Source organism: Cannabis sativa, chromosome 7 (assembly GCF_029168945.1).
Source record: "Cannabis sativa cultivar Pink pepper isolate KNU-18-1 chromosome 7, ASM2916894v1, whole genome shotgun sequence".
Lineage (NCBI taxonomy): Eukaryota > Viridiplantae > Streptophyta > Magnoliopsida > Rosales > Cannabaceae > Cannabis > Cannabis sativa.
In genome coordinates, this window is record NC_083607.1 from 15,711,246 (window position 1) to 15,731,191 (window position 19,946).

Consider the following 19,946-nt stretch of genomic DNA (forward strand, 5'->3'; position numbering starts at 1 on the left):
AGGGTCTACGACTACGTTATTGGAGTCCAGAGAGGTCGTACGATCGAGATCTTCAACAACTTTGAGCTTCTCTACGTTTCCACCACTAATTCCCTCGACCGTGCTTTCCTTGAGAAGCAAGAATTCTGCTCCGTGCCTTTCTTCTTTTCCCAAATTCATTGCCTTTTTTTTGGTTTCATGAATAAGGGTTAGGGAGGGGTAGTGGTGGTGTCTGACGAGAAGAAAGAGAAAGAGAAAGAGAAAAAAAAATATTTTTTTTTATAAATTATTTTTTTAATTTTTAAATTAATATTACATTAACCACTAAAAATTTGCCACGTGTACAAATGTATACACATGGACAGTGCACCATGTCACTTAACTGTGATTTTTGGACGGAGGGGTACAGAGCAAAACAGAATGGGAGTTTAGTAGGTTTTGCCACCAAAATTTTGGTTTTTGTTGTTGAGTGTTACAAAACGTAAAGTTTAGGTGGTTTATGTTAGAGATTTTATTAAAATGGAAGAAAAATCAAGATATATACAACTCAATTGTAAAAATAATAGAAGGACAATAAAAGAGATTGATTAAATATATGTTACACAATACACATATATACACTATATATATTGCAAATATATATGAAAGGTAGAAGGACAAAATTACAACACATGTAATATAATATATATAATATATATATAGCAAGAGAAGAATATATATACACTCACTCACAACCTTGAGTATATAATAGTGGAGATCACCATGACTTGAACAAGGTATTACACCTTTGTCCAAAAGCTTATTTCCCCTATCTCTAAACACTAAGGGAATTCTCATGGAAATAGCTTTGGGAATTATCAAGTCTTAGGGTTTTCTAGCAAGGTGCTTTTTTGATAGAAAACCTCTCATCTCTTACTCTCAAATTAGCACCATAGACCTCCTTTATATAGTGTTTAATTAGGATATCACAATTTGAAATTCAAAATTCATAAGTCATAACCTCCATGGATGTTATGGACTCAATAAAGATATGTAACTCATGCACACCATAACTCCTATAGAGTTAAGAATTTCAAATTAAGATGTGTACCATCTTTTTACACTCTTAATGTTGGTGATAATGGTGGAGGTTACTCATAGTAACAAGTAACTCCCCAAATGTTACAAAAAGATGACAACTAATATAAATTGTCATATGTTACATTTTATTAGTTTATTACATATATTTAATCTATATATTATATTATTATAAATAATATAACAATCCCCCACTAGATTAAATATTATCTCTTTAGTAACAAACTTGGAACTTTTGTAACATTTATTTAATCAATCAAAAATATTATATAAAAATATAACATTCCCCTACTTTGATTGACTAAATACACACTTTCAAAGAAGTCTTGCTTAGGTGCATTAGGTAAAATGTCTTTGGACTTGAATTTTACCTTAGTGTAGTTACCACAAAGTTTGATGAAATTTTGGTTGTCGTAGCATTGAACCACTATTCCTTTAGTTCAAACCGGTGATAACACACACCCTTGCTAATGCTCACTTGAGACCACATGTCTCGCTCTTGCACCGTTAATGGCCATGTGCAAAATTCCAATTCATGGACTCTCTAGAGAATAACACCCAATTCTCATAAGAGGTGGCACCACCTCTAGTCCATATAGGTGGAGTTTTAGTGTCTCACCACTCTTTAGACATTTCTTAAGCTTAAGCTCCATTAAAAAACCTTTCGATTTAACCCTCAATTTTCAGATTATGTACTCATCCATAGATGGGACAATTGAGTACCACATTCACTCTATTGACTTGTTATTACCTATTGAACTTAAGACTAGATTTTTACTAGTGTTAAGATAGGTTACCATCAATGAGCAAAACACTAAGTGAGTTTAGGTCCCATCCCTCGAAAATTCATGCTTTAATCTTGTACGGAGATTAAGAGATTTATTATAACCTCTCACTATTGATTCCATGTGAATCATGCATGCCAAAATATAGTGTTCACTTTGTGACCACTTTTCTCCTTAAGTACTTAAGTTTTGAAAATTTAATCATAAAAGATTAATTTTCACACAACTCAAATTCTCAATAATTTTGATACCAAGCATATCAAAATTAAACACTAATTTAGACACTACATATGTCTAAATTACATTTTATTTTAATTAAGACACCAAACATGTCTTAAACTTTTCACATTGGAGTATCACCCCCACACTTTCACATTTCACTATCAAGATAATATCTTGATTTTAAAATATAGAAAACCACTTTGTCTCTATAGCTCTTTTGATTAATTTCCTTATTGAAATTATTTTCACTAAACTTTGACATTAAATAGTCAATATTTTCACGTATGCACATAGCCAACTTGATTTAGAATTTGAATTCAAAATCAAATAAATTAATGAACAATGTCTCAACACATTGTGATTAAGTTTGTGGCTCACCCCCACATTTCTACCATAAAGTGTATAAAAAATATCACTTTTGTGTATTTTCCTCTTGAAATGACTCTTTAAGGTCACCTTAAAAATACCATTTGACATTTTTAGTTTTCTCAACAAAACTAAAATATCAAACTCACATTATTACTCACAAAATAATGTGATTATCTTTACCCATAATTTAAGATTATCTCCTCATTGAGATTAGCCCAAAATTATACCAAAGTTAACAAAATTCTCATCAATTTTGTTCACCACTTTAATTATTTAAGATTCAAAATTGCTTCTCCAATTTTGTTATCTTTTCACAATTTTTGAATCCACATTGATTCATTTACTTTGAGTCCAAAATTGCTCTTCCAATTTATGGCTCATTTCACAAGTTTGGATTCACTTTTGATCTATTTGTTCTTGCTATGACAAGACAATTCTCATAAGTGTAACACTCATGGTTCACTTTTCTTATCGCATAAAATGAGATAATTATCTTTTTATTCTGAAAGAATGTAACTTCTCACAAGTTACAATTTTTTTTTCAAAATCACTATCGAAAAAGAATTTCAATTTCTCTTTATTCACAATATGTATGATAATAATCTCCACATCCATAGTAATAAACACTATTATATTACTATCAACATTATTGTCATACTATATAACTCATATATTAATATAACATGTATGTTACTAATCAACATATCATATGTAACATACACATAATATCAATATTAAATTCACAAATATATATGTTACATATCTCATATATAACATGTATATTGTAATATACATATATATCATACAGACATAATACATATATATATATATTAATTACACAACTATATATGTTACATACCTCACATATATATAACATATATACACTTTAATATACATGATATATATAACATATATTATATATGCATGTCTCATATAAATACATAGAAATAATTATTTCTACATATATAATCTCACTAATATATATTATATCACATGCTCTACATATATATCATATATATTACTCATATATACATGTTACATATAATGTATCTCACATATATACATATAATAACATGATATAAAATTCAAATATCATATTATATACTACTATACATAATATATGATATAGACTCATGATCACATATATATATGACACATATACATATACATAATTCATATATATATATATTATATATATTATACTATCATATAAAATAGTAAATCACATAATATACACCACTCACCCATGAATGGTTTTCACATAAAATCTCTTATCCTTGCATTCTCAAAATCTTGATTTATCACCTCTTCCATTGAAAAGGAATAAGCTTTTTATTGTTAGAGATTTTATTAAAATGGAAGAAAAATCAAGATATATACAACTCAATTGTAAAAATAATACAAGGACAATAAAAGAGATTGATTAAATATATATTATACAATACACATATATACACTATATATATTGCAAATATATATGAAAGGTAGAAGGAGAAAATTACAACACATGTAATATAATATATATAATATGTATATATAGCAAGAGAAGAATATATATACACTCACTCACAACCTTCAATATAGAATAGTGGGGATCACCATGACTTGAACAAGGTATTACACCTTTGTCCAAAAGCTTATTTCCCCCTATCTCTAAGCACTAAGGGAACTCTCATGGAAATAGCTTTGGGAATTATCAAGTCTTAGGGTTTTCTAGCAAGGTGCTTTTTTGATAGAAAACTTCTCATCTCTTACTCTCAAATTAGCACCATAGACCTCCTTTATATAGTGTTTAATTCGAATATCACAATTTGAAATTCAAAATTCATAAGTCATAACCTCCATGGATGTTATGGACTCAATAAAAATATGTAACTCATGCACACCATAACTCCTATAGAGTTAAGAATTTCAAATTAAGATGTCTAACATCTTTTTACACTCTTAATGTTGGTGATAATGGTGGAGGTTACTCATAGTAACAAGTAACTCCCCAAATGTTACAAAAAGATGACAACTAATATACATTGTCATATGTTACATTTTATTAGTTTATTACATATATTTAATCTATATATTATATTATTATAAATAATATAACAGTTTAGCCGCCAATATCGCTATCTATAAATAGAAGTGTCTCTAGTCTCTTTAATAATCTTTATGGCTCATACTTTAGATTCAGAATCAAGCTTGGAGTGAGAGAGTCCAAGATAAAAGTGAGTGTGTGTGTGTGTGTGTGGAGCGATGTAATGGGAGTATCATTCATAAAGTGATTTCTCTCATGAGTGTGAGACATTTCTTTGTAACTGTTTACTGTATTGAGTTGTAATCTTTGGACATATCCAATTGTATACTACTGACTACTGAATCAATAAAGATTCTTAATTCATTCATTCTCCAATTAAGTTTATTCTTGTCTAATTTCATCTAAGTTGTAGTTTTTGATTTTGTTGTTAGCTCTAATTTGAATTGTGTTTTCTTAAATATTATTACTGGTATAACAATAAAGTTTTGAGGGTATATATTCACCATAGTTAGTAACAAACTTTTAAAAAGACATAAAAATTACACACATGATAAGGTAAAAAATATATGAATAATAATTAGAACTTATCTCAAAAATTTTTTAGGATCTTTGAATAACCAAGTGAGTAAAGTAAATACACACCTATAAGATAAATATATGAAATTCAACTAACACACTACTCAATGATAATATTAAATTAAAATATGAGTTTCTATTTTAAAATATAAAATTAATGAAACAAAAATTTAAGGATATCACACTATATACTATATTTCTAACTTTTTTTTTTTTTTATTTTTACAATTTTACTTGTCCCGGTAGTTGTTATATGGGTTGATATGTGGATTTGGATTGCGGCTTAAGTTGCTCTATTAGTTGTTATGTGGGTTGCTATGTGAATTTACATAAAAATACAAAAAAAAAAAATACTTTGAAATGTAAAAATAAAAAGACCCAAAATTTTATCTTTGATATCATATCCCTCAAGTTGAGGGTGTCACAGAGTTACCTCACACCACTTTTAAGATGAACATAAAAAATGACTTAAACCAATCTATATCGTACCAAAAAATTACACCAGACACATGAACAAACTAACATATCTTGTACAACATAAGTCACAATCCACTACAAAGGGGAAATATTTGAATAGGTATATGAAATATAGGGAGTATTATAGTAATTAAGGTATTAGTTTTTTTTTTTTTTTTGTCATTCTAGGGCATATAACTTTTGTGTTTATATGTAGGAATATTTATGTTTTTTTTTTATTATTTTTTAGAAGTTATAACATATTTTTTTATATGAAGATCTACATTGTAGGTATTCTATTCTTCTTTAAAAAAAAATCAATTAATTTATCCTACAAAAAATTAAAATTTTAAATAATATAAATAAGTATTCCTAAAATTTTTATAACAGTGCAGAAGCAATGACTTGATACTCCTCCTCAAGATGGGCTATATATATCCTTCAAGCCCATCTTGTCTTTGAAAGAATTTTATTGGTTAGAAAACAATGATTTATTAGGATGTCTACTAGTTGATCCTTAGTTAAAATATGTACTGTTTTGATGATTTTCTGTTGCACCTTCTCCCTTACCAAGTAAAAGTTTATTTCGATGTGTTTGGTTCTCTCATGAAAACTAAGGTTTCCAGCTATGTATTAAGTTGGCTTGTTGTCAAAGTAGAGTAGTGCAGGGTCTTGATGTTCAATCTTTAGTTCCTTTAGAATAGACAAGAGCCAAACCACTTCACATGTTGTATTGGCCATAGCTCTATATTTAGCTTTTGCTGAAGATCTATAAATAGTATGTTGTTTCTAACTCTTCCATGAAATGATTGAAGAACTAATGAAGATACAAAACCATGTAGTTGACCTTCTTGTACCTGGACAAGCTGCTTAATTAGAGTTTGAGTAGGCATGTATCTTGACCTCTGTAGCAGCTGCAAAGAACAATCCTTGTCCTGGATTATTTTAACATATTGAAGCACCCTCTGAGCAACAATTAGATACCAGAGGTGTTGACAAGAATTGGCTTAGTTTGTTAATAGAGTAGGAAAGGTAAGGTCTAGTAATTGTTAAGTACTACAATTTCCCAACAATACTTCTGTATAAAGTAGGGTTAGCCAATTTCTCTTTTTCATCTTGTCCAAGTTTCAGATTACCATTCATTGGTGTGCTCATAGGTTAGCTGCCTAGGAATCCAAGGTCTTCAAGTAGTTGCAATGCGTAAGGTCTTTGAGAGACAAAAATTCCCTTGTCTGATCTAGCAACTTCTAAGCCCAAAAAATACTTAAGCTTTCCTAGGTCTTTCAACTTGAATCTGTCATTCAATCTCTTTTTCAAGGCTTCAAGTTCTTCCAAGTTATTGCTAGCTATTATGACATCATCCACATACACTAATAGAAAGATGAAATCGCCATCAAAAAGTTTGATGAAAAGGGAATGATTTGTAGCAGAATGATGGAATCCTTCATTGGTTAGAACACTAGAGAACTTAGCAAACCACACTGTTTTGAAGCTTGCTTCAGTCCATATAGTGATTTTTTATAACTTGCAAACTGGATTTCGTGACAACTCCCCCTTAGGTCTATATCCTTGAGGTAGAGACCTATACACTTCCTCATTTAGATCACCATGTACGAAGGCATTATTTACATCTAGCTGATGTAAGTGACAACCTTTTATTGCAGCAAGAGCCAAAACAAGTTTTATAGTGACCAACTTAGTAACAGGTGCAAAGGTTTTGTGTAATCCACTCCCTCCTGATGGTTGTACCCTTTAGCAACCTGCCTTGCCTTAACTCTTTAAACACTACCATCAGCATTGAATTTAATCTTATACACCAATTTGGAGCCAATAACATGTTGATCTTTAGGTAGAGTAACCACAATCCAAGTGTGATTCTTCTCTAGAGCATTTATTTCATTGTCCATTTCATTGTCCCATTCAGATATGCCATGAGCTTGACTAAAAAACTCATGTTCAAAATAGGTGAAAATGGAAAAAACTATTACTCTGAATGTAGGAGACAACCTGTCATAATCAACAACTTGAGAGAAATGGTGAGATGTAAAAATAGTCCCAAGAGATTAAAAAATAGTTGGATTAGTTGCCAAGTACAAAGATAATCATTAATGTAGGAAGGTTAAATGATTTATCTTCTTGTTCTATTATGTGAATGGGAAAGAACATGAATAAATTTAGTAGAATTAGGTGTTGGAGATATGGATTGATGAGGTTGTTGGGAATATTTTACGAGGATATAGATTTACTAACAAGTATGTTGAATAAACATCCTAAATATGAATATCTCTAAAATAATCAAATTAAACACATAAGGGTATAAGAAAACCTTACATTGGTTGCAGCAGAATAAAATGACTCCTTCCGCTCAGATCTCTAACCCTTGTTCCTTTTTATCGAAGAATATTATCAAGATCTGAGCCTGGATCTCTTTCTCTCTTTTGTGACAATCAGTAGTCCCGTGATCCGTAAGGGGAAATACCGGGTAAGCTGTGCAATCTCACATCGCCTGGGGAAGGTCAAGTGGGATGATTCTGAGACTGTGTAGGTATGGGACTAAACAGTTGAAGAGAGCTTAAATGGATTGATTGGTACTACCTATATCAACAAGGTGCATCTTGTTTTTCGGTAGCCCATCTCGAAAGAACTCCACAGTTAAGAGTGCTTGACCTGGAGCAATTTTAGGATGGGTGACCTCGTAGGAAGTTTTCCCAGGAAGCGTGCGAGTGAGGACAAAGCACGCTGGAAACACTCGTGTGGGTCTATAGGGCAAGTCATCATTCCATGAAGCAGCCAGAGTGGCGTACTCGTGTATAAGAGCCATGATTTCGTGGGTGTAAGGACCCAGTGGAGGCTTGAAGCGGGAACGTTACACTTTTGGGTTTTGTTACCACTGTCTTACTCACTATGATTGATTATTTGACTTGCTATGTGTGGGCATGACACTCTTTCACTAAGGGTTTCGAATATGGTGAAGAACAATGAAGGAGGTGAAATCTCTATAGAAGGAACTCTCTCATCTACTAGTTGTCTGACATGGAAAACTAGGTATGATTTGGTTGAAGGCATCAAGTGAATGAGTGAGAGCATCATGATCCTTTTATAGGGTTTCAGCTAGGCCTTAGGGCTGAATTATATGGATTAGAAAAGCATAAAATATTGGGCGAAAATAACTCTAAGAGCAGCCATACAAAGGACCACTTTCTAGTTACAATTTTACCACTTTTTTCAACCAATTATTCTTCTTTCAATAATACAATATTTTCCAATTCAATCCTATAAATGCCAAAACTATTCATTTAATAATTATATTAATCATCAAATAAAAGTGTCATTTATATAATTTATTAATTAGACCATACAAAGTCTCTTTATTAATAAATTGACCCCAGAAACTCTTTTTTTTTTCACAATTGAGCCCTTGCTTAGTGAAAATTTATAAATAAGACACAGTCTACTTTTAGAATTATAATTGATTAATTAAAATCAATTAACTGTGTCTGCAAGCAGTATTATCTCAACTAGTGAGGGGACCATGGGCCTATATAACCGAGCTTTCAATAAGTAGATCTATAATTTACTAAGTAAATTATGTAACTTATAACTTCGCCTTGCGCCACTATAGATTTTGAATTGAATAACACTCTCAGTTATATAGAACACTCTATATGTACCACAATATAGTGTTAGGAATATTTTACCAAGATCTAGATTAACTAACAAGTATGATGAATTAACATCCAAAATATGAATTCTCTAAAATAATGAAATAAACACATAAGGGTTTAAGAAAACCTTACATTGATTGCAGCGGAATATAATGAGTCCTTCCGTTCAAGATCTCTAGCCCTTGATTCCTTTATGTAGCAGAGCACTGTCAAGATCTGAAGCTGGTTCTCTTTCTGTCCTTCGGGTTTGGTTACCACTGTCTTACTCACTATGATTGAGTACTTGACTTGCTATGTGTGGGAATGACACTCATTCACTCAAGGTTCGAATTGTGGAAGAACAATTAAGGAGACTGAAATTACTAAGGAAGGAACTCTCTCATCTAGGTTGAAGGCAATAGTCAAGATGACATTATTGGGATGAGTGAGAGTATCATGTATCTTTTATAGTGTTTCAACTAGGGCTTAGGGTTGAATTATATGGATTGAAAAAGAATAAAATATTGGGCAAAATAAACTTGATGGCCGTACACTTAAGTGAACCAATTTCTAGTTAGATTTTTGCCACTTTATTTCAACTACTTATTCTTCTTTTCTATAATACCATATTTTCCAATTCAATCCTATAAATGCAAAAACTATATATTTAATAATTATAATTAATTACTAAATAAAATTATCATTTATGTAATTTATTAATTATACCATACAAAGTCTCTTAATTAACAAATTGACCCCAAAACCTCTTTTTCTCACAAGCCCTTGCTTAGTGAAAATTCATAAATAAGACAAAGTCTAATTTTAGAATTATAATTGACACTACTACAATATTAGCCTTTAGAGGCAGTTTTTTCAACCCTATTTATAAAAAGGGAAGCTAAAGGGTGTGAAAATACCCGCTATGTTCGAAATTGACATTTAGAGGCGGTTTTTTGATAAAAACCGTAGGTATAAAATTGTATTATACCATTTAGAGGCGGTTGGAAATTATTGTTTTTTTTTTTCTGAACTACCCTATGGCGTCGGTTCCTGTATAGGAACCGACGGCATATGGTACACAGTCTGCTGACACGTGTACCATATGCCGTCGGTTCCTATGAAGGAACCGACGCCATAGGGTCGATCAGAGTATATCTTTGCTCGACCTTCCTTCTTCCTCCCCACTTCACTCAGCAACCCAGAAAATAAAAAACCAGAGAACCATTTCTCAGCCAAAACCCTCGCCTCCACCACCTTCTCCCCACCCTATCTCCCCCATTTCTCAACCATTTCAGCCCATTTTTTTTTTAAAATCCTCCATTTTCGATACTTAATAACATACACCTAAAAAGTTTTGATTTTTTAGCCTCTAAAAGTGTCATCCGAACCCAAATAGTAAATTGTGGGTGTGAAATCCGGCCACCCATTTTTGTTGAGAAATTGTTCAATCTCAACCTCGTTTAAGGTATAAATATTGCTTCTATTCTTATTGTATTATGTATATTGTTTTATTTTTTGTTTTTGTAAATTATTATTTGAGTTTTTTTATTTTATTAGTAATATTATTGTGTTTTATGTGTATAGTGTCGGGATTTTTTACGGTGGTCGTCGGATTGCGGTTTTTAGGTAATAATTTATACCACAATGTATAGTATATATATGTATTTATATATTTTATTGAATATTTGTATATAATGTGTGTATATATTGTGTGTGTATATAGTGTGTGTATATGTTTTATGAAAATAAATTTTGTAATTGTATTTTATATATTTTTTGCAATATATATTTATTGTGAATAAAATGACATTGGAGGGATTTCATTAGTTTCAAAAAAAAAATTAGTTTAGAAATAAAAATTTTAAAATGGAATTAGTGTGTGATATAATTTTATTTTTTTGAGATAATAGTGTGAGATATAATTGATTATATATATGTATGTATAATTTAGTAACTAAGTAACTTGTTACAATTTTTTATAACTAGTTATAAGTTATGAAATAATTAATTTTGTAATTTCGTTGTATTTCTTTATATTATAGGGGTTCGGCATAATTTTGTGTGTAGCGTATTTGAGCTTGCAATTATAGGTATATACTTTTACTAACTTTTTCTTAATATATAATTAATTATCAATGCATGTTAGTTGAGTTTGAATATCTTAAATATTCATCCGTAGTGAAGTAGGTTCTGCGAATACATGTACTGCGGTCGGATGGGTGGATTAATTTTGTATTGTTTATCTGTTTTGTTTGTTATTTTAGGCACTTGTAAAATTTTTGGGAACGTCCAATTACAGCCGTTATGCTGCCGAAATTTCGGTAGAATTAGGATAAATCTTACTAAAACCATTCATAATATAGTTAATTATAACATAGTAATAAGAAGTTAGGTCACATAAAAAATAATAATATTCACATTTATGTAAACTTTTTAATTTTACCAACATTCTAATCAACTAAACAACCTAATAACATGAACTAATGTAAAACGAAAATTTGAGTAATTTTTAGATTAATATGAATAAATTGTGTGAGAAACTTAGTTAGTTACATTGTGTAATTAGTAACTAGATATAATTAGTTACTAAATAAATTAACAAAATAAACATATAAAATCCTTCTTTTTTTATTTTTTAAATCTTTCATTTGAGAGGTTCAATGTGGATTTTTATTTTTCAAAGAAAATAAAGAGCAAAAGTTAATTAAAAGGGGAAAATATTAGTTAATACCTTTATTGCTTTACCAAAATTTTTTCCCCTCAATTTTATTTATTAAAAATATTTAACATTTTAATAACATTCTAATCAACAAAACAACCTAATAATATGAACTAATCTAAAACGAGAATTTGAGTAATTTATAAATTAATATGAATAAATTGTGAGAAACTTAGTTAGTTACATTGTGTAATTAGTAACTAGCTATAAGTAGTTACTAAATACTGAATTTTTTTGGATAGGATTTTTGTTATGGATAAATCATGGATGCGTGAGGAGAGAGACACACTGCGATTTCAACTAGGGTTCGATGCATTTTTAGAGTTTGCCTTAAAGAATTCTACAAATCACGATCGTATTCATTGTCCGTGTGTAGATTGTTGTAATGTATCTAAAGGGAATATTACAATGATTAAGGACCATGTGTATTTACGAGGTTTCAATAGAAGTTATGCTAATTGGTATTACCATGGCGAACATTTACCTAATGATCCATATCCATTAGGAAAGCGGGGGGTAGATGATATCGAGGGTAATGATTTCGATGATTATCCATTGGACTTGCTTAACGAAGCACAGGAGGAATTTCTTAATGATCCTGAGAAATTCGATAATTTTCTTAGTGATGCTGATAAACCTCTGTTCGATGGTTGTAAAAAACTAAGATTACCAACAATGGTAAAGTTTTACAACATAAAAGCAGAAAATGGAGTGAGCGATAAATGTTTTACTCAATTTTTAGCTGCTTTTAAAGATATCTTACCATTTGCCAACTCGCTTTCCGAATCTACTTATGAAGTGAAAAAACGTTAAATTCTATAGGATTGAAGTATGAAAAAATTCATGCATGTCCGAACGATTGCATTTTATATCGTAAGGAATATGCGTACATGAATTATTGCCCGAGCTTGCGGTTTATCCCGCCATAAAGTAAACAAGAGTAAGGAGAATAGGAAACTTATCCCTCAAAAAGTGATGTGGTACATGCCTTTGATTCCGCGACTGAAACGATTATATCGTAGTGCGTAACATTACGAAAATTTGATTTGGCATGAGACCAAGAGAGTGAAAGATGGAAAACTTAGACATCCTGCAGATTCCCAAGCTTGGAAAAAAGTAAACTACATAAATCCTGAATTCAAATCTGAACCAAGACACATTCGTCTCGGTCTGTCTGCGGATGGAGTAAATCCACATAGATCTCTAAGTAGTCGTCATAGTTCATGGCCTGTCTTCCTAGTTATGGACAATCTTCCTCCCTGGTTAGTGATGAAGAGGAAATTTAACATGCTTTCTTTAATGATATCAGGCCCGCAACAACCTGGACATAATATCGATGTATATTTGGAACCATTGATTGACGATTTAATAGAATTGTATGAGAACGGGGTTCAGGTCTATGATGGTTTTAAAAAAGAATTTTTTAATCTGAAAGCTATGTTATTGTGGACTGTCAGTGATTTCCCTGCTTATAGTAATTTATCAGGCTTAAGCACAAAAGGTTACGAAGGTTGTCCGATTTGTTGCACTAACACATCAGCTCGTCGCTTGGCAAATGGACACAAGATGTGTTATATGGGTCACAGACGGTACTTGCCTGCAAATCATCCTGATAGACGGAAGAAGAAAGCATTCGATGGTACTGAAGAGGGTGATATGGCTCCTTTGCCACTGTCTGGGGAACAAATTCTCCAACAAGTTCAACTTGTAGATTTTAAGTATGGAAAGACGCAAAAAAATAAAAAAACTAATGGTTGTTTTCAAAGAAAGTCAATCTTCTTTCGTCTTCCATATTGGAAAAGTCTACTAGTTCGACATTGTTTGGATGTCATGCATATTGAAAAAAATGTGTGTGAGAGTATTATTGGTACCTTACTTGATATTCCCGGCAAAACTAAGGACGGTCTAAATAGTCGTTTAGATCTCGTTGAAATGGGTATACGACAATCTCTGGCACCTGAGAAGAAAGGTGAACGTTTATATTTGCCTCCTGCTTGTTTCACTTTGTCCAAAAAAGAGAAACAAACAGTTTGCAAATCACTTGCAAATATGAAAGTACCCGATGGTTACTCGTCTAACATCAAAAACTTGGTGAATGAGACTGAATTGAAACTAATTGGTCTGAAATCACATGATTGTCATGCGTTAATGCAACATCTACTTCCAATTGCCATTAGATCAGTCTTGCCAAAAAATGTTCGAGAGTGTACACATGTTTGCATTTTCTTTAATAGGCTGTGCGGGAAGGAATTAGAATTGGATAAGTTAGATGCATTACATGAACATGTAGTCAAAACATTGTGCAACCTGGAAAAGTTTTTTCCGCCATCTTTTTTCGACATCATGATCCATTTAATGGTTCATCTAGTGAGAGAAGCAAGGCTGTGTGGGCCGGTGTGGGCGAGATGGATGTATCCATTTGAAAGAAATATGAAGGTACTTAAAAGTTATGTGTGTAACCACTATCGGCCGATTGCATGTATGGTTGAGTGCTACATATCTGAAGAGGCTGTGGAATTTTGTTCAGAGTACATGGCTGGAGTTGAGGCAATAGGAATTAGCAAACCAAGAACTGACCCAGATGATGTTGATAGAGGATTAAGGGGCAAAGGGACAATGGTGACAGTGTCCAAGCTTGAACTAGATCAAGCTCAATTAGTCGTGATGAACAATAACGCAGAGGTTCAACCATATATAACGTAAGTACCTTTTGTTTGATTAACATTACTTAAGTCACGATGAACAATAACTTGATTTATCTTACTTGTTTTACAGTGACCATATGGAGCTGTTACAATCAATGGTTCCAAGAAATCAAAAAAATAAACAAAAATGGGTTGCAGACCAACATCGTCAAACTTTCATTGGGTGGTTAAGGAATACCATTATAGCAAAGTTGAACGAACCGAATCATGGAGTATCTGATGTGTTGAGTCGTATTGCCCTTGGACCAACTTTTGCGGTTGCAAAGCATGAAGCGTACATTGTAAGGGGTAAACGTTTTCATACAAAGTCAAGAGATGATGCTCGAGAGGTTCAAAATAGTGGTATACGTATCGTCGCAGAAACTATGCACTTTGCAAGTGCAAAAGATAGAAACCCTGTTTTAGGTACTATGACGTATTACGGGGTCATTGAAGAAATATGGGAGCTCAATTATTTTGCGTTCCGAATTCCACTTTTTAAGTGTTCTTGGGTTGACAACAACGTTGGAGTAAAAACTGACGAGCTTGGTTTTACTTTGGTTGATTTAAGTAAGAGAGGAAGCAAGAATGATCCATTCATCATGGCTAGCCAAGCAAATTTCAAGTTTTTTACATTTCGATCCGCTAATGATAAATGGTCTATTGTTTTATCGACACCAGAGAGGAGGTTCTTAGAGACTGAAGAGGATGAGGAGAATGCTGACTTATGTTACGATGACTTCATTGTTGGACAACCAATTCATGAGCAACTCATGGGAGTTGATCGTAACATTGAGGAAGACGACGCTGAATACATTAGAAACGATATCAATGAGGGAATATGGGTCAATTGTGATTCAGGCAAACATAAACAAAAAAAGAAAAGAAAACGTGTCTAATTGGTAACTTGATATATAGCTTACTTTATATTGTGGTTGTGAATGGTCCTGAATACTTAACAATTTGTGTATGCTTTTAATATTTCATATACACTACTTGTTATATATGTAGCTAAGTTTGAAGTTTGTTTGTTAATGGTGTAGACATGGCGAACTCAGAATCAGGATCTGATTCGGGAGCAGAAAATGAGTGTCCAACCACAATACCTACACGAGGGCCGACGCAAATGAATGAAATATCCAAACTAATGGATCAGGGCAAAAGAGTGGCCCTCGAAGTTAATGATAAAGGTCAATACTGTGGAAAAAGCTACGCGAAGCTCGTATCCACTCTGGGAATCAGATGTCGGCAGACAATAGGGTTGGCTTATAAAAACTGGAAAGAAGTCAACCAGACTCTGAAAAATAAAGTTTGGAAAGACATTCAGGTAAGCTATTATTTGTTAGAATTTTGATTTGTTTTTTCTATTACTCCAAATGTTGACTCTAACCGTGTTTGTTTTCCTTCAAAATAGACGGGGTTCATTGTGCCGGACACCTTCAAACATGATTGTCTCATCCCAGCTGGGAAGTTAATGAAAGACTTCAAGAATAGGATGACAAAAGACATCATAATGCCCGCGTTGAAAGAGAATGATCTGGGACGACTGGCACAAGTCCCTGAAAAGCACCCGGAGATCGACGCTGCTGATTGGTGCAAATTTGTTGAAAGTCGACTAACTCCTGAATTTTTGGTACGCTAATTATATTAACACTAAGATAAACTCTTAAATACAAGTACATGTATCTAATGTATTTTTTTGGCATTGTAGGAATTGAGTAAGGTGCAACGTGAACGTTCCTCAAAAATTCAATCCAGACATCGAAGTGGTCGGAGTGGAATGGTGAACGTACGGGAAGCTGTGGTAAGTAATACTTAAAATTTAATGTGCTATAATGTGCTATACAATTTAATTGGTACTCATTTCATTGTTATAACGTTATGTAGAAAAAGGACCTCGAAGTTGCAGATCCTCCCCGCCACCGTGTTTGGATTAAATCTCGCACCAAGAGTAGAAAACTTGTCACTGATTACGACAAGGAAATTACCGAGAAGATAGTAAGTATATATTAATCCTTAATTGAGTTCTACTCATGAGTTAGTGTATATAATTCATATATTAATTGCTTGAATATATGCGTGCATTAGGCTCAATTAGAGGAGAAGCTTAGTCAGGGACAAATTCAGGTCCAGGGCCAAAACGATATCCTCACGCAGGCGCTCGGGACACCAGAGCATCCTGGACGTGTCAGGGCTGCTGGGTATGCTATTACTTCAAATGTTATTTATTTAGTTACACAAATGAAATCGTTGCTAATTTGCATTTTATGATTTGTAGGTTCCTGACAAGGGCATCTCAACTGTTCGGCAAGAAGAAAAGGGAAGTGTCTGATGTTGTGGCTCGGCAAGCGAAGGAGATTGAAAAATTAAAAGCCGAAGTCCAATCCCTTAAGCAGCAGAGGAACGCTGCCGAACAAGAGGAAGAAGGAGAGGTGGCTGGTGAGGCGTATGTTCCACAACCATACGCTCCTCAGGATGAGGTACAACCACAAATTTATGCTGAGGAGTTCATTTCCCTCAACGACCAAGGTATCCTATACAATTTTGAGGACCATGCGGCCCTTAATCAGACAGTACATCTCTGCTCTGACAACATCGACAATATTGTGGCCCGAGGGTATTTGTACGAGCATGTGGGTACGATCAAAGTTCACTGCCAGGATTACGATGATTCACATGCTCGGATCATGGTTACGGAAATCCTGCAAGAGGACGCTGAAATCCCAGTCCCAATTGAAGAGTGCAGATATGTTAGGGACGTGTACCAGATGTTCCTTCCTTGGCCTAAACACTTAATTTTGACAACCGAGGTAACTTCTCAACTGAAATTAATTATTAATGATTAGTGGAGTTTGAATATCTTCAATATTCATCCGTAGTGAAGTAGGTTCTGCGAATATATGTGCTGCGGTGGGATGGATGAACAAACTACTGTTATATATGTGTTATTTGTCGTTATACAGCCATGTTCAAAATTTTTGGGGTCATTCAATTACAACCGTTATGCTGCTGAAATTTCGGTAGAATTTAGATAAAATTTTATATATATATTATGTTCTGTTTTGTTTAGGGTCCACTCGCTCAACCGCCCTCAAGACGTGATGCGTCAAAGGGGAAAGCTCCGATGCTTTCTCCACAAGGCCGTGGTGCACGGGAAGATGAGTTGTTCACGGAAGAGAAGATGGCGTTGATCCCTAATTCGCTAAAATGGATGATTCATGAATTCCTAAGGCTCAAAGATAAACGTGATATAATCACAATTTCTGTCCCCCGAGGATTCATTGCACCGCGTGCCCAGATCCTGCTTTCTGGAGAGGATTTGCAGCAGGTTGCTACGTGTAACTACATCGGCAACCAGGGAATGCTGTTTGGAATGATGTATACTCTTCTTTAATCTAATTAACCTTATATCAAATTATAGTTAAATTATTATAAGGCACTAACACTTTTTTTGGCAGGCACATATGGGAGAGCATCAACGGTCTGAGAAAAATTTTCAAGTTTTACGACCCAGAGCTTCTCACAGTGCATGGGATCAACGATGAAGAACAGAGTCAGTCTTTTGACGATGCGGCAAGACGATTGGCTAATTGGTTATCATTAATGAACAACAACCACCAAATGTTCTTTATTCCTTGGAATATCGGGTAAACTTTATTAAATTCTTTAGTGCTAATTGTTCATTTCTATATTATGTCTTCAAATTATTTGTATACTATCTTACTTATATTCCAATATAATTTTCTAGGATGCATTGGACGCTAGTGGTGGTTGCGCCAAGGAAAATTATCCATTTAAACCCTGTAAAAGGCCGCCCAATTCCCGAAGAAATAGAACAAATGATCGGAAGGTAATAATTTAATGACTTCTTATGTAACGAATTTAAATTAACTAACGAATTGAAATGCTAATATAATTTTCCCAAACAGGGCATTCATGTATATAGGGGACGCACATCAGTATCTTGGCCCGTGGCAAGGAATTTCACAAGCAAACTGTCCAAGACAACCTAAAAGCCAAGAATGCGGTTTTTATGTTTTGAAATATATCACTGACATCGTCGCACGTGCCAACCCCAACCGTTACATACAAGATCAAAAAGCTGTAAGTTTTAATTATTGATCATAGTATATAAATTTTATAATAACAAATATATAATATACATATACATAAACTAATATAAATTTTTAATTTTTTTAACTGTTTGGGGGTAAGAAGCAATACGATCCAAAAACAGAATTGTTACCACTACAGCGAAAGTGGATCGAACAATTGATGGCGGTGATTCACGGTGACGATTGAGGTTCAAAGGTCGAAGAATTTTTCTTCATTATGTAATTTTTATAGATTAACTTGTAATTAGATTTATTAACTTATTAATATTTTTAACTAATTTTACATGTTTGTGTAATATTTAATTACTTTTATGAAATCAAATTATGTTTTTACCCAAATTTAATTACTATTTAATTTAAAATGTAATTAATATATAATTAAATTAAATAAATATGTAATTTAAATTAAATAAAATAATATATAAATTAATAAATATAAAATTAAAATAATATAATTAAATTTAAAAAAAAATGAGGAAAACTGAAATTCGCGTACATATGGCGTCGGTTCCTACGCAATATATGGCGTCGGTTATTGGCTAGGAACCGACGCCATATGTACCCCTATGGCGTCGGTTCCCAGCTAATAACCGACGCCATAGGGGTACATATGGCGTCAGTTCATATAAACCCTTTAGCGTCGCCCTGATCAGCGTCGGTAGCGAATTTCGCGAAAACCGGCGCCTAAAGGGCTTAAAAACCGCCTCTAAAGGGTGTTTTTGTAGTAGTGTGATTAATTAAAATCAATTAACTTAGTCTGCAATCTGTATTTTCTCAACTAGTTACGGGACTATGAGCCTATATAACTGAGCTTTCAATAAGCAGATCTAGAATTCACCAAGTAAATTCTCTAACTTGTTCATTCCGCCTTGTGCTATTATAGATTTGGAATTGAATAACACTCTAAGTTATATGGAACACTCTATATGTACCCCAATATAGATACGTTATGATTATCCATAGTTACAATCCTAATAGTCAAAGATCCTATATTGATGATCTACCCTAAATAGGGACAAATTTACCGTTCTACCTTTCAATGTATATTATCCTTAAAACACTTAGCCACTTATAAATAACACTTCAGTATACTATAATAATTACTAAAATGAGGTCTCAATCATTTATCTCTATTCAGCAAAGCTCGAAGGAAATTATCGTTTTACTTCTAAATACTTATAAAAGCTACAGATTCCATATCTATGATCAGCGCTCCCACTCAGTTGAACTACCATGTTCCCAAGATGTAAATATTTTCCAGAACCATTGGTTAGCATCCACGAACAACTTG

At 33.0% G+C, this 19,946-nt stretch overlaps 2 protein-coding genes across 2 annotated transcripts; both read left to right on the forward strand.

Moving 5' to 3' along the window:
* Positions 1-14,071: 14,071 nt before the first annotated feature.
* On the forward strand, positions 14,072-15,812 carry LOC133039655 (uncharacterized). Its single transcript, XM_061118561.1, has 3 exons — positions 14,072-14,555; positions 14,632-15,385; positions 15,750-15,812. The coding sequence occupies exons 1-3, from the start codon at positions 14,200-14,202 to the stop codon at positions 15,810-15,812; spliced, it is 1,173 nt and encodes a 390-aa protein (XP_060974544.1). The 5' UTR covers positions 14,072-14,199.
* A 1,739-nt stretch (positions 15,813-17,551) lies between these two features.
* Positions 17,552-18,713, forward strand: LOC115697341 (uncharacterized). Its single transcript, XM_061101869.1, has 4 exons — positions 17,552-17,918; positions 17,999-18,187; positions 18,289-18,390; positions 18,470-18,713. Exons 1-4 carry the CDS (start codon positions 17,665-17,667, stop codon positions 18,660-18,662), a joined length of 738 nt encoding a protein of 245 aa, XP_060957852.1. The 5' UTR covers positions 17,552-17,664; the 3' UTR covers positions 18,663-18,713.
* The last annotated feature ends 1,233 nt before the right edge of the window (positions 18,714-19,946 follow it).

Excerpts from the sequence above, each read along its gene's own strand:
- LOC133039655 (XM_061118561.1), top strand. The coding sequence starts at position 14,200 with ATGATCCATTTAATGGTTCATCTAGTGAGAGAAGCAAGGCTGTGTGGG. Across the intron at positions 14,556-14,631 it reads GAGGTTCAACCATATATAAC|TGACCATATGGAGCTGTTAC; the intron begins GTAAGTACCTTT and ends CTTGTTTTACAG. Across the intron at positions 15,386-15,749 it reads ATATCAATGAGGGAATATGG|CTACGCGAAGCTCGTATCCA; the intron begins GTCAATTGTGAT and ends CTGTGGAAAAAG.
- LOC115697341 (XM_061101869.1), top strand. The coding sequence starts at position 17,665 with ATGCTTTCTCCACAAGGCCGTGGTGCACGGGAAGATGAGTTGTTCACG. Across the intron at positions 17,919-17,998 it reads GGAATGCTGTTTGGAATGAT|GCACATATGGGAGAGCATCA; the intron begins GTATACTCTTCT and ends TTTTTTTGGCAG. Across the intron at positions 18,188-18,288 it reads TTTATTCCTTGGAATATCGG|GATGCATTGGACGCTAGTGG; the intron begins GTAAACTTTATT and ends ATAATTTTCTAG.